Source organism: Peromyscus eremicus, chromosome 1 (genome assembly GCF_949786415.1).
Source record: "Peromyscus eremicus chromosome 1, PerEre_H2_v1, whole genome shotgun sequence".
NCBI lineage: Eukaryota > Metazoa > Chordata > Mammalia > Rodentia > Cricetidae > Peromyscus > Peromyscus eremicus.
The window spans coordinates 34856158-34880225 of record NC_081416.1 but is presented as its reverse complement, the minus strand read 5'-3'; the positions used below and the strand labels follow the sequence as shown (position 1 = coordinate 34880225).

Here is a 24068-nt window from a genome sequence, read left to right as displayed (position 1 = left end):
TTATCTGGAGATTTAAGACCACATAATCACCCTCCACGTCCGAGGGGTGGGGGAAGAACTGACTAAGAGGCCCCAAATCCCTCCTAACACTTGCTTCTTCCCTATCTGCAAGATTAGAGCACTCAAGCCTCTCTGCCGCTAGTGTTCAGATCTGGCAGGCTAGCCTGGGCTTTTTCAGGCCAGGAGGAAGAAGAGCTTTGAGGGTAATGTCTGGGGCCCCGGGTAGGCTGGTCTCTCTGAGACAGGGCAGGGCACTCTATCTGTCCTTCGACCGGCAGTGAGCAGACCAGGGACCCCAGACAAACAGGAGCCACAGGCAAGCGGCCTGACTCCCACAGCCATGCTGAAACAGAGCAACGAGAGGAGACCGTCCCTGAGCTACAAGCCCTGGACTATTCCCGAGACCGAGGAGGTGCCCAGCACCAGGAGCAACCAACATCGCAGGAGCATCTGCTCCTTGGGAGCCCGTACTGGCTCTCAGGCCAGCATCACACCACCGTGGACCTACAATTACTACATTGAGGAAGATGAGGACGGCGGGGAGGAGGAAGAGGACTGGAAGGATGACCTTGCGGAGGAGAACCAGCAGCCGGAGTGCCCCACAGCCCCTCTGGATGGCCATACTGACACTCCAGCCCAGCTCTCCACGCTGAAAGTGAACGTAGGCGGCCACAGCTACCAGCTGGAATGCTGCGAGCTAGCCAACTACCCCAAAACGCGTCTGGGCCGTCTGGCCACCTCCACCAGCCGCAGCTGCCAGCTGGGCCTGTGCGACGATTACGAGGCACAGACAGACGAGTACTTCTTTGACCGTGACCCCGCGGTCTTCCAGCTCATCTATAATTTCTACATATCCGGGGTGCTGCTGGTGAGAGATGAGCTGTGTCCCCGCAGCTTCCTGGAGGAGCTAGGCTACTGGGGCGTGAGGCTCAAGTACACACCACGCTGTTGTCGCATCTGCTTTGAGGAGCGGAGGGACGAACTGAGCGAGCAGCTCAAGATCCAGCGGGAGCTGCGTGCACAGGCACAGGCCGAGGAGGCCGAGGAGCTCTTCCAGGACATGCGCTTCTACGGGCCGCAGCGTCGCCGCCTCTGGAACCTCATGGAGAAGCCCTTTTCCTCCGTGGCCGCCAAGGCCATGGGGGTGGCCTCCAACCTCTTCGTGCTCATCTCTGTGGTGGCCCTGGCGCTCAACACGGTGGAGGAGATGCAGCACCAGGCTGAGCAGGGCACGGGTGGTGGGGACCCGAGGCCCATCCTGGAGCACGTGGAGATGCTGTGTGTGGCTTTCTTCACCCTGGAGTTCCTGCTGCGCCTCGCCTCCACCCCCAACCTGCGACGCTTCGCGCGCAGCGCCCTCAACCTGGTGGACCTGGTGGCCATTCTGCCCTTCTACCTGCAGCTGCTGCTTGAGTGCTTCACGAGCGAGGACCAGAGGGGTGGCAAGGGTTCCCCGATGGAACATGACCTGGAGACCGTGGGGCGCGTGGGCAAGGTGGGCCAGGTGCTGCGCATCATGCGCCTCATGCGCATCTTTCGCATCCTCAAGCTGGCACGCCACTCCACCGGGCTGCGTGCCTTTGGCTTCACACTGCGCCAGTGCTACCAGCAGGTGGGCTGCCTGATGCTCTTCATCACTATGGGTATCTTCTCCTTCTCTGCAGCTGTCTACTCGGTAGAGCACGATGTGCCTGGCACCAACTTCACCAGCATCCTCCATGCCTGGTGGTGGGCCGCGGTGAGTACTATGGCGCTTGTGCTTCTATATCCTTTCTCCCAAGACAACACACTCTGCCCCTCCCTTTCCTTGGTCAAGCCTTGGCGAACTTGTCTCTTGACCTTTCCTGGTCTGGCTAAAGGATAGTGCACCTCTGCACCACATGGCTGCCTCCAAAACAACCTGAACAGATGTTTTAAAGTTGGAATGACATCAAGATTGTTGTTTACTAACTCAGTTTTACATGGTCCTAAGGATTTTCAAGTCCAGGTTTGATCTGAAAGTCCTTAACAGGGAGCTGATGAGGTGTTGCATGAATCCTGTAATCCCTGCACTTGGGAGGTGGAGCGAAGAGGGTCAGGAATTCAAGGCCAGCCTTGGCCAGCTTGGGTTACTTGAGGCCCTCCCACTTGACAGAGAGAGAGAGAGAGAGAGAGAGAACAACAAAAGCAAAACCTGAAGAAGAAGAAGAAGAAGAAGAAGAAGAAGAAGAAGAAGAAGAAGAAGAAGAAGAAGAAGAAGAAGAAGAAGATTTGGCAGGCAGAATTTAAGAAAAGTGAGAAATGATTCATGTTTTGTGGATACAATAGGCCTCCTCATTGCCCAGTCGCCACTTATTGGACACTTAGTGTCCTAAATGATTTATAAGCTGGTTTTACTTAAACATCACAAAGAAATGTCTGTTGTGACCCTCTTTTTAAGAGGACAAGTAAAAAGTGGCTTCAGTGTTTGAAGGACACTATAGATATGTTGGGGAGGTTAAGATTTGGCTGAACAATGTTGACCTTAACTGAGACCTTACTGCCTCTTGTTCTAGTTAAGCCTGAGTGTGGAAAGATGCATCTAAAATTGAGACTCCTTCTAACTACACTGCAGTTCTTCCAGGATAGAGTGTAATTGTCCCATTTTATAACCAGAAGCGCCGGGTCCAGAGAGTGTGGGGGTAGGCGCACAGCTGGAAGTGATACCCAGGGATAAAATGTAAGTCCCTCCTACTCGAACTTCCACGCCCTTTCCTTGCCCTGCCACCATGCCTTGCAAGCTTTTGGTCACTGTCACACCTTGTCTAATGTGACTGTTAATATACTTGTTTTTCTTATCACTGTTTTGAATACTCGACTCTTTATAGTAATCTATACCATTTACTTAAAACGCCTATTTCTGGTATACTAGGTAAATCCCTGAAAGATACTAACCACCCCACCTCAGATCAGCGAGTACACTTGCTGGTATGAGGAAGAATTGAATAGCTCCTTCGTTGTTCTCCTTTAAAACAGATGGTAATGCAAATGAGAACAGATGTTTATGACATCCACATTGACAATGTCAGCACACAGTCCAGTACAAAATTCTGAGATAAACCCCAGGGCCACTGACAGAGCAAGACATCGGGATGGGAGGCTCAGAAGGGGCTAGCCTCCAGGATCCCAGCGATTAACCATGATTCCGTCAGCCCACCATTCACTTTCCTCATCCCCATGTCTCTACAAGAGGAAGCTGGACTTGAAGTCCCCTGCAGCTCACTGGGTCTTCTTTCCCTTTCAAGCTGAAAGTAAGGGTGCTGTTAGGCTCTTCTGAGCAAGCTTGTCAGAGGCTGCTGCTCTGATCAGATTCCAATGATGAAAGGTCATCTCCATAGTAGATAAACCATGTGTACAGATGGAGTTCTTGGAGGATGATTTGTCCCCAGCAAATGACATTTACTTTAAAAGGTGACTAAAGTGGAAATGCAAATGGCAAATCCACATGCTGACAATATAATACAAAGGTTTTCATTTATTTATTTTTATTGCATGTACATTGGTTTGCCCGTATGAGGGTGTTGGAACTGGAATTACAGACAGTTGTGAGCTGCCACGTGGGTGCTGGCAATTGAACCCCGGTTCTTTGGAAGAGCAGCAGTGCTCTTAACCCCTGAGCCATCTCTCCAACCCGATAATACAAAGTTTTAAAGTCAAATTTTCATTCAGCCAAAGATCTTAAAAGGCCATGGCACTATGGGGCTTCCAACTCATTTTAGCCCACAATATTTGTGCTACATTAACTATACTAATATAAATACTTTTAGTAGATCTATTAATACTGAATTTTCACCTTTAAAATATTTCTGATATTAATGCTCATTGATCACTTAATTTCCTGTGCTAATTAATGCCAAGTGAAACTTTTTCTCTTCTGGTAATGAATTCATTTTATTCAGAATCAGTGATTTTTTTAAAAAAAGATTCACAACAAAAGTTAAATCACCATTGACTTTTTTAATCTGTGAAATAGTTTACCTATTATTGTTTTAATCAATGTGAGGGGTTTGGAGTATACAGCCCTTATCTTTATCAAACACGGTTTTTACAAACCAAATCTCACATATTCTGACCTCCCCTTTCAACATACCTTACCCCATAACAGTGACCTTTATCCAGTTTGTTCTGAGATTTATACAGGACAAATCATTATGAAGTGCACAAGTGACTGATAACTCGTGTTTTCTCCCCGGGCAAACCTAAGAACCCAGTAGGAACAATTTCCTTGATTATTCTAGGACTGTGACGTTCCTCAGAACTGATGCTATAAGCTTAGCTCTTTTTGGTACTTTGATTATCTTGCATGTTATGTACTTAGGCATTTTATTATCAGAGAGCAAGGAGGAAAGAACACCATGAAATGATAGATACAAAGTGCCCTGGTTCTTAGACGTAGTTGTAAAGTGAGAGGATGTAAAATAACCCACAAAAGTCCATCTTCCTCCCTGAGGACATGCAGTATGCCAGGTTATATTCTAAACACTAAGCATTGAATGATGGGTGGTGAGTGGAGGGTATCTTTCCATTATGATGCTTACATTTTAGTGCAGAAAGAAATGTAATCATTTCCAATATTGGTGTGAGAAAACATATGGGATAGCAGGATAGAGAGCAGGTAGGATGGTAGAATTTTTTTTTTTTGATGGTATAACAGAAATGTCATGTTGGAGATGAGATGACCTTGAGATCAAGTTTGAACCATGAGAAGAAATTCACTTAAATCTACATAACTAAACAGTCATAAGAAGGTGAGAAGTGGGATTTTGACAATAGGTAACATGTTACTCTATACGCTTATTCAAAATTTAAATAAATAAAAAAAAGAAGTGGGATTTTAAAAGTAACTGGCCCACGAGTATTTTATTGAGCACATATACTTTTTCCTAAAACCTTGAACACAACCCCCAAATGCATACACATTTGCTTGTTTATAAATGATGTATAAGTTACAAATTACTTACTGCCACAGCAATGGCATATCACAACCCATGCCAACACTGGATGACTTAAAGAATCAAGCATTCATTTAGTGCATGAATATAAAAGTGAGCAACTTAATCTAGGTGTGGCTGTGCACGCTTTTAATCCTAGCCCTTAGGAAGCAAAACCAGGGAGATCTCTGTGAGACTGAAGCCACCCTGGTCTATATAGCAAGTTCCAGGCCCACCAGGACTGCACAGTGAGATCTTGCCCCAGTAAATGAATTAATAAATAAATAAATAATAAATAAATAAATAATAAATAAATAAATAAATGGGTAAATGCCTGTGAGCAACTAATCTGGTCTGTTTAAACTACAAGTTCTTTTCATCTGGTAACCCTCGCTGTCATGTCTGACAGCCCAGCTGGATGAAAGATGGTAGGTATAAAGATTAAAAGGAGGGAACTGGACTCCATGTCCCTCATACTTCTACAGGCCTGTCTCTTGGCCGTAGCAAAGGTCAGGAGAGAGAGTACAGACCTAACTATGCAAGCACTGCATCATATCACTTCTGTTCATATTTGCTCAACTTGTTGAATTGTAGATATCAGCTCAACCCAAAGCATGTCACATGACCATACTCAAGCAAGGGTCAAGGCAGGTCAGCCCAGGAAAGCAAAGCTTTGTGAGACTTATAGAAAATACCTTGGTGGCAGGGAGGTACAGTAAGTTAGATCTAATAAAAAAAAATCATCCTACTGTAGTAATATATTACTGCTCAAATATATTATACCCATACACTCACATATTGAAATGTCAAGGTGAAGTAAAAAAAAAAAAAAATGATAGATATTTTCTTTTCCTTTTTTCTTTCCTTTGGCACAGAGTCCCACAGTGTAACTCTGGCTGACCTGGAACTCACTAATAGACCAGGAGGACCTTGAACTCACAGAGATCACTGCCTCTGCCTCCCAAATGCTAGGATTAAAGGTGTGTGCTCCCACACCTGGCTATGATTGATAGAATCTTATTATGCTACTCACATAAGACACAGATTCTCCGACTCATTCTCCTAGGTATTGTTTGTTCCTCACCAGAACTTAGAGAACAACTCGCAAGCTGATCTGCTTTTAATATCATCCCTCTCTCTAATGCCAAGGATCCTTCAACCCTCTGTAATTCGAGTGGGAGTTTTAAAAGAAATAAGCCACTTTCGTTATTGTGAAGAATTTTCCCTATTGTGCAGCCCTTATATATGCAAGAACAAATCCCTCATGGAGCCTTACATCTGCAATTGCTCATGTATGTAAGATAGACCCTTCTCTGCCAAATGCTGGTTATTTGTGAGCACTCATGTAATAAGAAACACCTGTAACATACTAGCCTGTAGTAAGTCTGTAATAAGTAGAAGCTACCACATCTATCTAGCTGATAGTCTTTATCACATGGAAGCAATAACCTTTGATTCCAGATCCATTTTAGGAGAAATTAAAACAGGAATGATCCCTTCTCTACTGGGGGGAAAGAAAAATTGTGAGACGTAAGAAGGGCAAGCTTCTGAGTATGTAGATCAGCAGGCCATGCCTGGAGCAGCGCCAGCCATGTGGAGGTTTTCAGGATTACCCAATTGGTAAATACATCCTATGGGCCAACAACGATAGCTCTATGATGAAGCTGTAACCATCAGCCTCCTGAGTGGGTTCGTTTTCAAGTAAAAAGGCCAGTTAGATTGTCAACAAACCATTTCCTTTGGACTCTTCCAGAAAAATTAAAGTTGTAGGAGTCCAAGAGGAAACTATGGCATAAACCCATCACTTCTAAAACTCTCCTAAAAGGAAACTTGTCTTAGGCTGGGGCACCAGATAGTTGTGCCCCACAGAGCCGGCTCCCTCTTCGCTTTCCTAAATGATAGTATCATTTCCTTGAAAATGGTTGGTCTTTGGAAGATCACTGAAATTTATTTTAATTGATTGCTTGGAAACAACGCATATGTGAAGTGAATTAGGGTACAGTCAGGAAAATGGAAATCAAGGTGAGGAGTTGCTGAGGAAAAAGATGCGCGGTTATTAGGAGGGTAACAGAAAAAAAAAAGTAGCAAATGGAGAGAACAACTATTGGCCTTAGAACAGGAAGAACAGATGGTAGTGTTATCAGACTTGGGCCTACAGAGGAGGGCCGTGTGGAGCTTGTGCACAGATCTATAAGGTGGCGCCTTGAGGCTGGTGCTGGGAGGACAGGGAGGTTCAAACTATCTGAGCCATATGATGATGATGATGATGATGATGATGATGATGATGATGGAAATCAGAGTCAACCACAGAGACCCTCCTACCTCCTTCTTACCTCCCAGTCTCCCAAATGTGCCTCTGCTCTGAAAAACAGCCAATAAGGGAAACTGGGAAACGTAGGCCATAGAATCCCAGTTGGAGAATTAAAGAAAAGGGCACCAAGCTTGGGGCTGAACTGGACTGTCTGTAATATCTGGTACAGAAAGTACTGAAGTTCTAGCTATAAATATATAGATAATATATATAAATATATATATATATATAGTTATAGTTATAAATGAGACAACAGCTCAAAGACACTGGTTTTGTTGTTTGTTTTTGTTTGTTTGTTTGTTTTGTATCTTAAGGGCCCCTTTTATGTCTTTAAAGCATGTTTCTCCTCTTGTTCAAGATGACTTCAATGGAATGTGAGTGAGCATCAAAGGAATGGAGAGGTGTTTAATAAGCTGAAGATGCAGAGGGCATCTTTATTGTCTGCCTCTGTGTGGGTAGATTGCTGGACCTGCATCTGTGGTTTGCCTTAGCTTGAGCCAATCTCCTCCTTTCTGTACCACTTACACTCATGTTAAAACTGTAGCATACCCTAACATCCAAATGAGAGTCATTGTTCAGAGTGTTAATCTTATTCTTACTACAAAATACTTTGAGGAATTGCCCCCAGAGTGATTGCATTCAGTATTTGATGTAGGCAACTGACATCAAGATTAATTATCAGGATGGGTACAGTAACTTGTACCTATCTGAATTGTTTCATTAGATTATAATCCTAGAGGAAATATTTGCAAAAAAGAAATATTTGTTGCAACAGTAGCATGGATAAATAGCCTTTGAAGGACAACATATACTGTTGAGCATAGTTTTAAGAGGGAAAACAGCCTTTACTGGCTCTCTTCTTTGGGAAAACCCGAAGGGGTACTAATTATTTTCTTAATTAGGTTTATTTCCTGGAATCATACTTCCTAGATGCATGAACTACTGGCTTCCAAGACATTTTATCTATACCCTATTTTTCATGAGGGAAACAAACATTGTTTGTTGGAGAAATTCAAGTGTGATATTCCTGTCTCAGAGGAAACCCTGATGCTTGTCTGAACAGTGGTTGGCAGGCCAGGATTTGATGATTAATGAGGGAGCTGTCATGGGACAGTCACATTCTGAGTCTTGAAACACAAAACTAGGGGAAAGCTGTAAGTTTTCAGTAGCATGGTCCGCTTCCAGTTTAAGACTGATTAAAAAGCCAGTTTTGCTAGATTTTTGCAGGCACTTTGGTTCCATTTCCAAACTCATCTTCTGCTAATGGGAGAACTCACTCTGTAAGGTCATTTGGTCAGTCTGGGGTCTTCTGTGTTAATACCATCTATGGAGATGTGATATATGCTATGTAATCTACAAAAACTTCCCTAAGCCAAGAAATCCTTAGTCTTACCCCGAGGCAAGGGACAAAACAAGATTACAAACTAGGCATAGGCGCACACACCTTTAATCCCAGAATTTGGAAGATAGAAGCAGGTGGATCTCTGTGAGTTCTAGGCCAGCCTGCTCCACATAGTGAGTTCCAGAACAGCCAGAGTTATATAGTGCGACTCTGTCTCAAAAATAAATAAATAAATAAGAACAAGGTTACATATTGAATAAAATTATCCTCAAAACAGACAGAAAAACAACTCTATATTTTGAACATATTTTTAGGGAGCAGATACACATAGCCTCCTAGCAGGAGAGGTCTCTTCTCTGAAACTAGAGATCTGAGATATTCAAGATTTCTCAGACCTGATTATGTATTTCAGATATTTTTGTTTAAGGCAAAACAATTTGCTTTTGACTTTTCACTCAAATTTTATCCAAAAAATAAAAATTAAAATATTGTAATTATATTTTCATACCAGAAATAAAAGAAAAAAGAAGAAATAAAATTTTAAAAGGTCTTGATAATTTATGGGAAACAAAACTTAAAGAAAGTAAGGTTGAGGGTGAAGCTAAGCCAGTTTGGGAGTTAATCAAAAGCTTAATAACAGCCCTTTGTCTTAATCATATCCATTCCTCTCTGTCTCCCCAGCCCTTTCCCCACTGTTGAACCCTTGTGTGTCTGGCTGACTGCAGGGCCTTCTCCTTTGGAGCTGTGCAATGTTCTAAAACTACCCCTTCCTGTCGTCACTTGTCTCAGTAACCAAACTCTCTTCAGTGGCCTCCACAAAAAAAATCAATGAGTGCATGGTCATCCTGGAGTGTAAGTGATGGTGTTTGTGATAGATGAAAAGTACAGCTTGGCTTGTACACGTAGAGAGAGGTCTGACTCTGGTATGGCCAGGGACAAGACATATATGCAGACACACAGGCAGATGTGGAGATGAACTGAAGTGTAACTTGGTCTCTACTGATCCTTATGTTTTCATCCAGAGTGTGGGAAAAGAATATCTTCTACCAAAGCCCTGGGGAATGCTGGCTGAAATCTCCCTCACCCAGAATTTAGCCAAAGTCTGGAGGGTCCTATTTCTACAGCTTGTGGGTCCATTAGACAAAAGAGGTCAAGTGCCTGGTGGAGAGTTGCTCCATAAGTGTTTGTGTTTGCTTCTCTTCAGCTGGGGCCAGCTTTAAGAGAGGGCCCCTCAGGTCTCTCTCAGGCATGTGCTCCCACAGCCTGTGGATAGGGACACCTTCAATTCCTATTACAATCATACCAAGTAGGTACTATTATTATCTCCATATGCCAAAAATAGAAACTGAGGCAGAGATAATTTAACTACTTTGCCCAAAACTCACACAACCGTGAAGTAGGTTCGGACCCAGGAAGTCAACTGTGGTCCTTTGCTGTGAGATAATACACTGGTTTAATAAAACACTGATCGGCCAGTAGCCAGGCAGGAAGTATAAGCTGGATAAGCAGACGAGGAAAATTCTGGGAAGAAGGCTGAGTCAGGAGACACCAGCCCGCTGTCCAGGGAACAGCATGTAATGGCACACAGGTAAAGCCACGGAACATGTGGTGACATATAGATTAACAGAAATGGGCTAAGTTTAAGTGTAAGAGCTAGTCAGTAGTTAGCCTGAGCTAATGGCCGAGCAGTTATAAATAATATTAAGCTTCTGTGTGATTATTTTATAAGCAGGCCACGGGACTTCAGGGCCTAAACAGGACCGTAGAAACTTCTAGCTACAGTCCTTATTTCTTTTGTTTTGTTTTTTGTTTTTGTTTTTTTTGTTTTTTCGAGACAGGGTTTCTCTGTGTAGCTTTGGTGCCTGTCCTGGATCTCGCTCTGTAGACCAGGCTGGCCTCGAATTCACAGAGATCCGCCTGCCTCTGCCTCCTGAGTGCTGGGATTAAAGGCGTGTGCCACCACCGCCCAGCCTAGTTATTTCTTTAACCCTCACTGTGCCATCCTACCTCTGTCAGGCTTGCGTGTGTTCTTCTGCCATGGGAAAAGGTAGTTCTCTTGACAGAGATGGAGCAGTGAGCCTTGGGACCTGTCCTTCCTTGGAGGCACACCTTTCCCTTTCCGTGGCTCTTATCAGTGCCAGCTTTGCCCAGCTGGCTCATTTCTCCATTTCATTCCAATCAATCAACCACATTTGGAAGTTCAAACTAACCCTTGCGTCATCAGCACAACAGTGCTTATGTTTCTGAGCCAAAGGCCATCTCAGTGTGGCAAGGGAGTGACTTTGTATAATTACCGCCATCTGTTGGAAGACCAGGACAACCATCACACAAATCTGTGGAGTAGCAAGCACCCCTGGAGCTGGCAAGAGGTTGTTTTTACTACAGTAAGCAACAGCCCTGCTTCAGAGGCTCCTAGTGACTTAGTCTGGGGACCAATGGAAGCACATGAGGCATAAAAACAATCCCCAGGGGGCTTCCCCAGGGTTTTTCTCTGGCTATACTAAGTGATAACTAGTCCCACGGGAATCTGCATTTTAAACAGGAAGCTTGTTAACCTAAATAAATCTCTAATTAGTGGGATTTAAAACAGTGTGTCAAGAATGATGAAAAGGAATTTCATGAAGGGTGAACGTATTTTTGCTCTGTGAGGTCTTCTGAAGGTCCCTTCACAAAGTAATGAGTGTGCTTCTCTAGATGAGTACAATTAAAACATCTCCATTTAAAAAAAAAATTGAACTACACAACAGCTCTGAGCAATGCTATAATTGTCTCCTTTCAAAGATGAGGGGAGTACAATGGAGTGTTCATTGCCCTGGGTGCCTGATACTATGCCCACTGCTTTGTATATAGCTCTGTAGACCTCTGAGAGATGGTCCAGCATCTGAATGTGTATGTCCCAAGACCTACCAGCTCGGAAGGGTCAGTCTGGACTTGAACACCATTCAGATTGCCGCTAAGCTCAAGATTTTTCTCAGACGTTCATGATGAAGGTGACTCCAGGAAATCCCCCTGTCCTAACACAGCCTGGAAGAGGTGTGGAAACAAAGACAATTACTGAACACGTTCTATGACAGGAATTCAACATATGTTACATAAAGCTTGTTCCTACAGCTCTTTAAAGTGGATCGTGTCTCCCTGTGCTGCATATAAAAACATTGGTGTGTCACAGTCAGGATTTAAACGAGTCTTTCAGCTCCACAGCTTGCATTCTTTCCACAGTCCTTCAGGCCACTCTGAAAGCTGGCTCCCTGGAGCTCTTAACAGTTCCCCTGTGCATGTACAGGGTGACAGGGCTCTTTACTGCAGGCTGCTCTCTCTTTCTCTTCCTTCTTAGGGCTAACCGTTCCGTTCTGCTTTCCTTTTTTTACAGGTCAGCATTTCCACTGTGGGCTATGGAGACATGTACCCAGAGACCCACCTGGGCAGGCTTTTTGCCTTCCTCTGCATCGCTTTCGGGATTATTCTCAATGGGATGCCCATTTCCATCCTCTACAACAAGTTCTCTGATTACTACAGCAAGCTCAAAGCCTACGAGTACACCGCCATCCGTAGGGAGCGGGGAAAGGTGAACTTTATGAAGAGAGCCACCAAGAAGATGGCTGAATGTTTATCTGGAAGCAACACACAGCCCACCACAAGGCATGAGAATTAATACTTCATTAGGACCCAAGGCTGCTAGACCCCAAGAACTTCAAAGCTTCATTGCCTCTTTTAAAATTATGGTCCCCTCTGGCAGCTAAGGGGCATGTGAAGCGGGCACACTCAAAGAGTGTTCGGTTCAAAGTTGTAACTCTAGGAATGCTCATTTGGGTGCAAACTCAAAATGCCTCACATTGCTCTTTAACTGGATTGTGTTTATGTATGACGTCGGTACTGGAAATGGCTCCAAGGGAGCAAAATCTTAGCTATCTCTTTTAGGTTCTCAGGGCATCCAGCTCAATATGTATTTTTAGACTTGAAGTGACTGGAGATGAGGTTTCCTAGTTCAAAGAAGGAGGAGGGACTCTTAATTTTCCAGAGAATGGAGTGTTACAGCAGGTGCTGTGTAAGCTTTGGAGTCAGACCAACCTCTCAGTCAGGATCCCTGATCTACCAGCTCGGAGATTTATGGGAACTTACTTCAACCCTCTGAGCCTCGGTCTCTTTCACTGTGAGATGTACAAAGTCACACTTACCTCTTAATCTGAGTATTGGGATTGGAGATAACACTTGTACGTGCTCAATATGTGACGGCTGTTCAAATTGTCTGAGTGGTACTGCCTAATTATGTGCTCCACCAGTGGTTCACAACCAAAGGCAATTTTTGTCCCCCAGGTCACGTTTGGAGATGTTCTTGATTGTCACTCTAGTGACAGAGGACAAGGCAGGTTCCCAGCACCTGGTAGATTAGAGGCATGGGATGCTACAGGTCTGCACAGGGCAGACCCTTTCACTACAAATTACTAGATGTCAGTGAGGCCAATGCTGAGGAACCTCTGTCTAGAATTACTATGGGAACCCAAACTTGGTCCATGAAATGTGCCTGTAATTGTGAATTTCTTCCTCCCTTGAAAGGAGCGCCCCCCGCCCCCATCCTCGTTCATAACTCAGACTTCCATCTTCCATTCTGTTTTCCAGAAAAGGGGTGGAGTAGCAAACCTGCCTTTTCAACAATTACTATGTGATAAACACTGAAGGAAGGACCTCTCCAGACTGAGGGTTGGCCATCAGTGCCCTCGGGTCATCTCTTTCCTTGAGATCATTCTTTTTGTTTGTTTGTTTTTGTTTTTGTTTTTTTGAGACAGGGTTTCTCTGTGTAGTTTTGGTGCCTATCCTGGATCTTGCTCTGTAGACCAGGCTGGCCTCGAACTCACAGAGATCGGCCTGGCTCTGCCTTCCGAGTGCTGGGATTAAAGGTGTGCACCACCACTGCCCAGCAAGATCATTCTTTTTCATTCCTTTCTGGGTCCACAGGGCTACTGTAACTCCAAGTTTTGAAATGGAAGGCTCATTTGGATAGAGCACACAGAGATTTTCCCCTGTCTTCTCAGAGTATGACTGTTCTGTCTTGATCATAAATAAGAGTAATTAACTGTTATTTTGACAGTGGCAACTGCTAGGGACTGTACATACAGTTTGTAACTACATATAACCCTCAATACATCCCTAAACTAGATGCTGTGTTTTTTCTATTTAACAAGAAATGGAGGCTTAGAGAGGTTAAATGATCCAGGTACATTCACCTAGCCACTAAAATATTGTGATTGGTCTTTATGCCTATGTTCACCTGATGCACAAGACTCTGTTGAAGTCTAAATATATGGCTTTCATACACTATAACGTAGTGTCTGAAGGGTGGACAAAAGTGCACTGTTCTAAGATTACTACATCTAGGAGGTCAAGACATCTGTTCTGGTTAATTCTGTCAACTTGACACAACCTAGAATCACTTGTGAGATTGCTCAGATCAGAGTGGTCTGTGACCATGGCTGTGTCTGTGACAGGCTATCTTAATCGATGATTGCAGGGAATCTTGGTCCAGTAAGTAAGTACTGGCACTTACAGATGACTATTGTTTGAGAGCCTCACCCACTGTGGGCGACATCATCCCTAGCAGGTGGGTCTAGGCTATAGAAGAAAGCTAGAACATGATCCAGGGAACAAGCCAGAGAGTAAGCCAGCAAGCATCATTCCCCACATGGTTTCTGCTCCAAGCTCCTGCCTGGATTTCTCCCGAGGATGAATTTCAACCTGGAAAAGTAAGATGAAATCTACCCTTCCCTCTTATGTTGTTTTTGGCCATGATGTTTCACTGCAGTGGCCAATTAGAAGTGTTTTGCAGGGCTGTAACAGAATACTGTGGGCTGAGCAATACATAAAAATATGTATGTTTATTTCCCTCAGCTCTGCAGGTTAGAAGTCCAAGATCAAGACACAGGCAGGTTGGGTTGTGGGTCAAGATGATGCCTCCTTGGTGCATCTTAGGACTGTATCCTAACATGGCAAAAGACAAGCTCATTGATCACTGCTGCCAAGCATCTTATGAAGGCCTTGAGTCCATCACTCATGAAGGAGCAGCCTCATGGCTTCCTCAGCCCTAAACACCTCAGCTCCTAATACTGCTACACTGACAATATACCGGACTCACAGAGGGAGCTGTTCAAACCAAAGCATGGGGTAAACTTGAATTTTAGCCGAGCAACCATTTTTAATGGAAATATATCCCAAATATTGCATAGTATATACTCCTAACATTCAACTTTAACTGCAAGTTGGGCATTTTCCTTTGCTAAATCTGGCAGTCCTGTACTGTTGTTTTTCAGAGGCAAAATTTCTTCATGTAGTCACGCCCATGTCCTAAGACTACACCCAAAGAACACACCCTTCTGCCAGGGAATCATCTCTTCTTTCTCGCCAACTAAAAAGAGGAGGGCTTTTGAATCAGTCTCTGCCAGAAGTAATCCTGTGAGCCGAGTCAGCTCATATATCCACCTAACACAATGGATAAGGCAGCCGCCCTGAGACAGGAGTAGGGGTGCATGGGGGCGGGGGGTGGATGGGGGGTGCTAATGACAAAGCACCTGGGATTTTCCAGGTCCCTGGGATCTAGTCAATAGCAACAGACCTCCTCCCAGTCTCACTGGCCACATCTGTTCAGACAGCTGTGCACTGCCTCCCCCAGGGAGTAAGAATGACAGGCAGAATGAATTTAACCCAGACACAAAAAGAACATTTTGTGAGCAGCGTCACTGTGCACCAGTCACAGGAACATTATTTTATTTAATACTTGGGAGGCTTTACAGAGGTTTCATTGGTCACTCACAAAAGCTTACACTGAGCTTGCTCTGGATTTTAAAGCTGATGTTGCAATATATTACACAAAATTGAACCATATGATGTTAACATTTTCATCAAACATGACTGAATATTGGCAATTTCATCTGGCATGACCTAATAGTTATGTGGTAACAATTTTCCTCAACTTGTTCTCACATTGTTAACATGGAAATAATAGTGGTATTTCCCTCCGGATTGTGATTGCTGTTAAATGATATTGTGCCCATTTCAAACTTTAGCACTCTGGCACATGTTATATAGTAAATAAAGGTGGGCCTTCCGCTTTCTCCTCATCATCATCAACAACATCATTTCTACTCTCTTGCTACACAAGAAAACGGCACAAACTCAGCCAATGCCTTCTGTCATCAAGGAGAGGAGCTGTGCTCTGTGGGGCTCAGTGATTGACCTAACTCAGACAACAGAGAATGGGGAAAAAAGGGGTTGACACACAGACACGTGCACAGAACCCTGGGATCGGGTAGGCCAGGCCCTCTGATGGAGGCACAGTAACCCAGAAACTCAGCACATTTCTCTTATACATCTGAATTAGGGTGACGGGTTTGATGTCTACGGCTGAATGAGGAGGCAGATCTACTGTGCACAGTGGAACAAGGAGGTGGCCGGTTTAGCTAGTCTCAGTAGAAGGATTAGGAGAGAGCAGTCTCAGGCTCTATATGTTCAGGGGGAAGCTGCAGTGGAAGCTTTTTGTACACGCTGTCGACATTCACACAAAGACCAGGGAAAGGCTTGACCGTTCATTCTGGTGGGTCTGAGACATTGGGGTCCATGGTGGGGCCATGCACACGCACATGTCAAACAACACACATTTCACTTAGGACTCCCCTACTCCCCAGAGACAGGCTCTAGAGCAGTGGTTCTCACCCTTCCTAACACTGTGACCCTTTAATACAGTTAGTTCCTCATGTTGTGGTGACCCCCCCCAATCATAAAATTATTTTCATTACTAATTCATTTTGTGATTTTGTAATTTTGCCACCGTTGTGAATCATAACGTAAATATCTGATATGCAGGCTATCTGATGTGCAGACCCCCAAAGGGGTCACGACCAACAAGTTGAAAATAGCTGCTCTAGATCATTCACCATCCTGGGCTGTGCCCAAGGTCCCAGGCCAGTGTATTCCAGAACTTTCTGTAGAGATGAAGACACAGAGCTGTGCCGCATACAGTGACCACTAGCTAATTCACAGCGGCTGCCCCCGTTCTACCTCAAGAGAAAAAAAATAACATGTTTGCAAGAAACTTTTCTTCAAGTTAAAGGAGACTTTCGTTTATCACTGACAAAAGCAAACCAATAACAACAAAACAATGCTATTCTAAAGATTTTAGATCAAGGAAAATGGATTGAAATACTATTGGCCTCTAATTAGTCTTATCACTAGAAACCAAGAGTCAAATATCAGGGTAATAACCTGAAAGATCTAAGAAGCAGAGCAGCAGCCTCTAGAGACTTCTTACCTCTACAAATCCTCAGATGGAAAGAGGGCCCGAGATCCTATCTCCACCCACCTTATATTTCTATCTCCATCTCCCGATTGTGCTGGGACTAAAGGCATAAGCCTCCCAAGTGCTGGGATCAAAGGTGTGAGCCATCACCACCTGCCTCTATGGTTAACTAGTGGCTAGCTCCATCTTCTGATCTCCAGGCAAGCTTTGTCAGAACACACAAAAATATCACACAACAGACATGTGCAGCCCAGAACAAGATGACTGTGGTACCTATAGCCCAGTGTTCCTCTCTCTTCCTGTTCTCTGGTGACATCTCTGATATTCTGTCACGAGTCCTAAACGGTCTTATAATAAAAACCCAGCCAGATATTGGGGCAAATGCTGAAAGATCAGAGGAAACAAGCCACAGCCACTTCTCACCTCGCCAGCTACTAAGCCGAAAAGAGAAGACCCTGCCTCCACGAATCCTCAGACTGAATACCTCTGGGTCCTCAGCCGAAAGGGGCTGACTTCTGTCTCCTGCCTTATATTCCTTTCTCTGCCCAGCTGTATCACTTCCCGTCTCAACCTTCCTAGTGCTAGGATTAAAGGCGTGTGACTCCCAAGTACTGGGATTAAAGGTGTGTGCCACCACTGCCTGGCTGTTTCTCTTTTAAAGTGGATTAATCTCATGTAGTCCAGGGTGGCTTTGAACTCACAGATATCCAGATGGATCTCTGCCTCCTGAGTGCTAGGATTAAATAAAGGTGTGTGCCACCACTGCCTGACCTCTGTGGCTAACTCTGTGGCTGGCTCTGTCCTCTGATCTTCAGGCAAATTTTATCAGAGTACAACAAAATATCACCACAATATTATTTACTCTTTCCTGCCTAGCTGTGTGGCCACAGAGGTCTTTCTCCAAATCTGAATAGCCAGATTCCAAGCCCTCTGCCAGGATATCAGAGAGGAGAGGAGAGAAGCTGAGTTCCCACAGCCATGGGTCAGCTTACTAACCCCTGTGTTTGGTAATAGCATTCACGGGTTCCCTGCAAACCCTATTCCTCCTACTGTCTTCAGGCTAGGGAAAGAAGTGTTTCCTCACTGTTGCTTGTTCCCTAGTTTCTCACTACTCTTGCTTGGTCCCTTCATCTTGACCTAACCTCTGTAAAGAGAATGTTTATTAAAATTTCCAGCTGAAATCCTAGTTGATGTACCTAGTGCATTTGAAGAAAAATAGTTTGTATTCCCCAAATTGCCAGCAAAACAACATATGGTTGAGGGTTTTGTTTTGTTTTTGTTTTGTTTGTTTGTTTTTTGACAATTATGTCTCCCAGGTTATCACTCCAGGCAACGAAACCCAGTCCTCAATTTAGAGATCAAGAGGTATATCTAGTTCCCAGATGATTGATAGAACAGGGTGCTAAATGATTTAGCTCTCCTGTCAATGGCATCCAGCTCTGCCCTCTGCAGAGCACTTTTTTCAATTATTTAATCGGTTGGGTTCACTTCGTCAAAGCCCATTCCACACATACAAATAGAGTTTCATGAATATATGATAGGAATACGACCAGCTGGAATATTTGCAACTAGGAACAGAAACTCTGGTCCCCTTAGAGGTCATCAGGAAATATTCCTGGCCAGGCTCCTACCTACCTGTGTTTGCCTTGTTTTGCAGGCAATACCATGGCAGACAAATGCCAGTGGAGGTACTTGTTTTGCATGTTGCCCTTTCCCTAATCCAGGTTGGACATTGTTAACCAGTTGTATTACTCTTCCAGAAAGCTTTCATGAGCTGTCTAGCAACTAAAACTAACTTGTCTCAGGATGTATTTGCTCTCTGACATATTCTCAGACGTTAAAAGGTAGGAAAATGGACTAGAAATAAGTCTATTGTCTCCTAGTGCCCTGCTCCTTTTTTGCACGATTTTCTTATTAATTCAGAAAAACTGTATGTATTACACTCATGCTATCCTTCTTCTCTGTAAGTTTTAGAAAATGACCACCAGTTTCCATCATAGTAGGGGGATTATGGCTTTCCTTCTTGGGGGTTAATTGATATATGAAAGTATCTGACACAGTATCTATCCTATCCAAGCTGGATATGGTAACACATGCCTATAATCTCAGCACTCAGGAGGCTAACACAGAAGACTCAGGAGTTTAAGTTAGTCTGAGATATATAAAAAGACTCTGTGTGTGTGTGTGTGTGTGTGTGTGTGTGTGTGTGTGTAGTCCAGTTCATCATAATTCTTTTTTTAATTTTTATTTTTAGTGTTAAGAAATGTTTTATTCATTTTACATACCAACCACAGATCCCTGTCTCTTCCCTCCTCCTGCCCCTCAGTCTTCCCCCTCCAACCCACCCCCCATTCCCATCTCCTCCAAGGCAAGGTCTCCCACAGCGGGTCAGCAGAGCCTGCTACATTCAGTTGAGGCAGGTCCAAGCCCCTGCTGCATGAGGTGTCCCACCATAGGCACTGGGCTTCATAAAGCCCACCCATGAACCAGGGATGGATCCCAATCCCACTGCCTGGGAGCTCCCTAACCAGTTCAAGCTAAACAATTATCTCGCCTATCCAGAGGACCTAGTCTAGTCCCATGGAGGTTCCATCATAATCTCCATGTCCCTTGCTCATAGAATCCCTCCTCTCTCTCATCGATTGGACTCCTGGAGCTCGTCCTGGCGCCTGGCTGTGGATCTCTGCATCTGCTTCTATCAGTTACTAGATGAAGGCTCTATGATGACAGTTAGGGTATTCACTAATCTGATTACTGGAATAGGCCAGTTCAGGCACCCTCTCAACTATTGCTAGTAGTCTAAGGTGGGGGTCATCCTATGGATTCCTGGGAACTTCCCTAGCACCCTGTTTCTTCCTATTCCCATGATGTCTTCATTTATCATGGTATCTCTTTTGCTGTGGGATGTATGGCAAATGTGTTGCTGATTAATCAATAAAACACTGATTGGCCGTTGGCTAGGCAGGAAGTATAGGCGGGGCAAGGAGGAGAATAAAGCTGGGAAGTGGAAGGCTGAGTCAGAGAGACACTGCCAGCCGCCACGATGAGAAACAGCTTGTGAAGATGCCGGTAAGCCACGAGTCACGTGGCAAGGTATAGATTTATAGAAGTGGATTAATTTAAGCTATAAGAACAGTTAGCAAGAAGCCTGCCACGGCCATACAGTTTGAAAGCAACATAAGTCTCTGTGTTTACTTGGTCGGGTCTGAGAGGTTGTGGGACTGGCAGGTGAAAGAGATTTGCCCTGACTGTGGGCCAGGCAGGGAAACTCTAGCAACACTCTTTCCTTGCTCTTCCACTCTGTCCCTGTTCCAGCTCCAACCTCCTGTTCCCCTATGTCCCCATCCCCCATCTCATTACCCCCCTTCACCCCCAGTTTGCTCATTTAGATCTCATCTATTTCTCCTTTGCTGGGCGATCTATGCGTCCCTCTTAAGGTCCTCCTTATTAGCTAGCTTCTCTGGAGCTGTGGGTTGTAGTCTGGTTATCCTTTGCTTTACATCTAGTATCCACTTATGAGTGAATACATATGATGTTTGTCCTTCTGAGTCTGGGTTACCTCACTCAGGATGATATTTTCTAGTTCTATCCATTTGCCTACAAATTTCATGACATCATTGTTTTTTACTGCTGAGTAGTACTCCATTGTGTATATGTGCCACATTTTCTTTATCCATTCTTTGGTTGAGGGGCATCTAGGTTGTTTCCAGGTTCTGGCTATTACAAATAATGCTGCTATAAACATAGCTGAGCATATGTTCTTGTGGTATGATTGAGCATTCCCTGGGTATATGCTTAAGAGTGGTATAGCTGGGTCTTGAGGTAAATTGATTTCTAATTGTTTTTTTTAAAAGCAAGATCTCAGTGAGGCCCTCTACCCAGAGTGTGACCATCTATGGCCACCACACTCCACAGTCGCTAGGCCAATCACAGATATTTCAACTCTTGTAGTAGATAGCTGTTCTGTCTATGACCTTGAAGCACCGCCCCTAGAGATGTAGCATGTAACTGTCCTACCTACCTATGACTTTGAAGTACCTGCCCCTGGGGCATAGCTCGGGGATACCCTTAAGACCTGGGACTCACAGATGTTCTCTTGTCTACCTTGTGAACTTGGATGCTGAGCTGGACCCAGGCAGGAAGAACAGTGTTGGACTGTACCTTGGACTTCCAGGACCCTATGATAAATCTCCCATGCTGTAGTGAGTCTTCCTCCCTAATAAATTCCTTTACCCTTTAAGCAGACTCCGTGGATTTCTCATAATAAACTCTGGAATATGTGTATGAAGGGTGATGTTTCCCTGTCACTGTCAAGTGATATGTGGCCAAGTGGCCTGCTTTAGTCCAGCAAATGTGAGCAAAAACCGTGTATTACTTCTCACAGAAGAATTGAAGTGCTGTGTCCCTATTCCTGTCCTCCTTTTCTAGTGGAGGGTTTGGTTCATTTCCATTTTTTGACAGGGTCTCCTGTAACCTAGGCTGACCTCAAACTTGCTATGGAACTAAAGATGATCTTAAAATCCTGATCCTCCTGCCTTCATTTTCTGAAGGCTAGGATTATAGGTATTGCCACCATGTCCAATTTTATGTGGCACTGGGGATCTGATCTGTGCAGTCAGAAGAATGATATGTAATAGCCATGTTTCTGGTTTTGAGTTAGTATTAAGTATATGACAATCAGAAATGAAGGAATAAATAACAAGTGATAAAGAGATAGATAGAGATAGAGATAGAGTGAGTGAGTGAGTGAGTGAGTGAGTGAGTGAGTCTTAGTGTTCTATTGCTGTGTAGAGACACTATGACCATGGCAACTCTTATGAAAGAAAGTGTTTGTTGGGGGCTTGCTTACAGAGGTTTAGTCCATTGTCCTCATGACAGGAAGCATGGCAGCACACAGGCAGATATGGTAGCTGAGACTTCTACATCTATATCTGCAGGCAGCAGGAAGAAAGAGCCACTGGGCCTGGCTTGAGCATTTGAAGCTCAAAAGCCCACCCCCAGTGACATACTTTCTCCAAGGCCACACCTCCTAATCCCTGTCAAGTAACACCACTCCCTAATGACCAAGCATTCAATTAGATGAGCCTGTGGGGGCCATTGTTACTCAAACCACCGCAGATAGATAGACACAACATGTAACAAAGCATCATCAAATTAAGAGTTTACAACATCCAACAGAAATGACTAGAGCAGCCTGACTGAGAGAAAAAAAATCAAAGGTAACAGTGAATCAAAGGCTCAAAACATCAGCAGAAATCAACTGCAGAAGCTGAGGCTGTCAGCTGGGCCCCTGAGTGAGTTCTTCAGCTCTGCATGAGCTTTCCACTCCCTATTCCCACTGCAAGCATTTTTATGCCATGGTAATGATGGTAACCTGTGTGAGAAATGGTTTACCTTCCAGGAAACAATATTTGTATTAACCTTCTCTGCTTGCTGGTTTTTCATCTCCCTATTACACAGCCAGAGACCCAGCCTGCCCGGCACAGGGGTTTTAGAAGGAACAAAAGAGGTCCTTCTGTGTTTCAAGAGTCCACTTTCAACAAGCTATAGCACATGACAATTTACCAATATAATTTACACTAAAGGATCAAACCCAGGGCTCACTGGAATGCTAACCAAGTACTCTACTAAATGAGCCACATCTCCAGCTCCTTATCTAGGTTTTGTGAGTGTGAGAGCAGAAGCCATGATGGAACAGCCATCAGCAGAGAGCTCTGAGGACCAAGGATGAATAGAACCCCAGGCTGACCTCTGTTAGACATGCAGTGTAAATGAGAAACCTATCCAGCTTGGAAGTCATTTCTTGCTGCAGTGGTAGCCTAAACCATCTTGATGGGCCCTCCACTCTGCATCTTGATACATCTTGATGTTGTCTCCGTACATCCAGGGTAACAGAAACTTCTCTGTGTCACAACAGAGAAATGAACCGATGTACTTCTGTGTTCTGTACGTGCCTGTTCCCCAATTCTTAGTCTCTTACATAGTGCTAGATGATAATGCTGCTTAAAAGGTTGCTGGGATGCTACACACATGAGTTCTAACCATTATGGTTGCCTAAACAAGACCTGCACAATGACTACACTGATCAACATGCCAATGAGATGGAAGAAATTTCACAAAGCCCCACCCCTAGATGAAAAACTCCAGGCACTCAGTAGCTGCCAAGGGAGGGAAAATCTATATTATCTAGAAATGAACCTCCTGCTAGTTTATCCAATCCCAGTGTTTGGCCCTGAACACATCTATTTATGAGCAAAACTATATGGTAAGGTGTCCAGTGCCCATCATATAACAAGCATTTTTCTAGGTTGCCCGCCAGTGAGTACATTTAACAACACATAGAGCATACAGTAAGCATCCAGGTTCATGGCCATTATCATTCTCATGTATCATTGGCATTGCTATGATGCAGTTCTTCAAACAGCTCGGTGAAGAAGATGCTGTTATCTCCAATTGGCAGAAGTGGATACTAAGGCACTAAGGCACAAAGAAGTTACATAACAAGAAGCAAAAATATGCACCAAGGCAAAAATATGCACTAAGTGTGACCTAAATCCAACTCATCATTTTCATACTGCCTCTAGAGCAGCTCAACAAATACTACCAGAATCTGGTAGTTCAACATGAAACATCGCAACTGGTCCCCTGGTTCTACCACCTACAGCTGTTTGGGGTCAATTTATTGAGAAGGGAGAAAAAATCGGGTTCTCCTAGAGCAACATCTCTTGAAAATTAAACTTGGCATTCAAGAAGAGAGTTATGTTTTTTGTACCCACTTCATGATTCAGCACTGAGGAGTTTCTCCTTCTTCCTCCATTTTCTCCAAGGTCTCCAAGCTCACCCGTCAATTATTTCACAAGTAGCATGGGACAAGGAGCTAGCGCCAAGTTTCCTGGCCCGATTCATCCCCTAGAGATACAGAATCCAAACAAAGGGAGGCAGAGAATCCAGATGCGATGGACGCATCACCTGACCTCCACACATCCCAGTTTCCTCCAGGCCATTTATTTCATTAAAGTGCAGATGCTCAAGGGAAACTCAGGAGAGGGGACAATCTCTTTTTTTCCTATGCCTTGGAAATTAAAATTCTTTCCAAAACATAATTTCCTTTGTTCTTGGAGAAAGCTAAGGAGAGGGAAAAAGGGGTCAGAGGAGTGTAAAGAATCAAATGAGAAGCAGAGA

At 44.2% G+C, this 24068-nt stretch overlaps 1 protein-coding gene across 1 annotated transcript; it reads left to right on the top strand.

Moving 5' to 3' along the window:
- The first annotated feature begins 340 nt into the window (after positions 1-340).
- Kcnv2 (potassium voltage-gated channel modifier subfamily V member 2) lies at positions 341-12254 on the top strand. Its single transcript, XM_059247456.1, has 2 exons — positions 341-1738; positions 11973-12254. Exons 1-2 carry the CDS (start codon positions 341-343, stop codon positions 12252-12254), a joined length of 1680 nt encoding a protein of 559 aa, XP_059103439.1.
- The last annotated feature ends 11814 nt before the right edge of the window (positions 12255-24068 follow it).